Consider the following 953-nt stretch of genomic DNA (forward strand, 5'->3'; position numbering starts at 1 on the left):
TAGTGATACTGCCTCGGAAACCCAAGGAGGGGTTGCTATGAGTTGGGTCCGATTCGTCGGCAAATAACAACAACAACAACTGGTGGCGCAGTGCCTAAGGCATTTGACTACTAACCAGAAGGTTAGTGGTTCAAACCCACCAGCTGCTCCATGGAAGGAAGATGGGGCGATCTACTTCCATAAAAATTTACAGCCTCGGAAACCCAGTGGGGGTCGCTATGAGTCAGAATCAACTTGATGGCAGTGAGTTTTGTGTGGGTGTGAGGATATAACCACCTCAGAATGCAACAAAGAAGTTTACTGATAATGTTTAAGCTTGTGATTTAACAAATACTTTCTAACATTTTGCCATCCTCCTCCCCTACATGTCTGCCAGCACAAATCCATTATTCACTACACATTTTTAAACCCTTACTGTTCTCCCCAAAATTCTGAGCATTGCAACATCTTGCGTGGATATTTGTCAATTCAATATTTGTCTCTCCATTTCAACATGACTATTTCTTCAATAACATTTTTGTTTTAATTTCTAGCAGAGCGTCAGTCTAGTGTTTTCACTAAGACAATACCCATGATCGGTTTAAAGAAATATCTTTTTATTCTCAGTTTCCGTAATTATTGTTACTGTTGTTTGAATTGTGTCCCTTCAAAATCTGTGTTGTAAATACTAACCTGTGTATCTGTGGTTATAATCCCATTTAGGAATGGGTTTTCTTTGTTATGTTAGTGAAGCTGTATTAGTGTAGGGTAAGTTTTTTTAAAAATTTTTTATTGTGATTTGGATGAAAGTTTACAGAGCAAATTCATTTTTCATACAGCAGTTCATACACATTTTGTTTCATGACATTGACTGCAATTCCCCACTTCAGTGCAGGGTATGTCTTAAGTCAGTCTCTTTTGAGATATAAAGGGGTAGTTTGAGCAAACAACCAAAAAAGAAGCAGAGATGGGGG

General features: G+C 38.3%; 1 protein-coding gene across 1 annotated transcript in view; it reads right to left on the reverse strand.

Annotated features, from left to right (window-relative positions):
• The window catches only part of LOC103206706 (nuclear RNA export factor 2-like), an 18460-nt gene extending 17887 nt beyond the window's left edge, over positions 1-573 (reverse strand). The window contains exon 1 of the mRNA XM_007952201.2: positions 570-573. Coding sequence (XP_007950392.2) covers positions 570-573 — 4 coding nt within the window. The remainder of the gene's footprint in view (positions 1-569) is intronic.
• Between the last annotated feature and the right edge of the window lie 380 nt (positions 574-953).

The sequence above is a fragment of the Orycteropus afer genome, unplaced genomic scaffold, assembly GCF_000298275.1.
Source record: "Orycteropus afer afer isolate SDZICR_OR568_19922 unplaced genomic scaffold, OryAfe1.0 scaffold00327, whole genome shotgun sequence".
Classification (NCBI taxonomy): Eukaryota; Metazoa; Chordata; class Mammalia; order Tubulidentata; family Orycteropodidae; genus Orycteropus; species Orycteropus afer.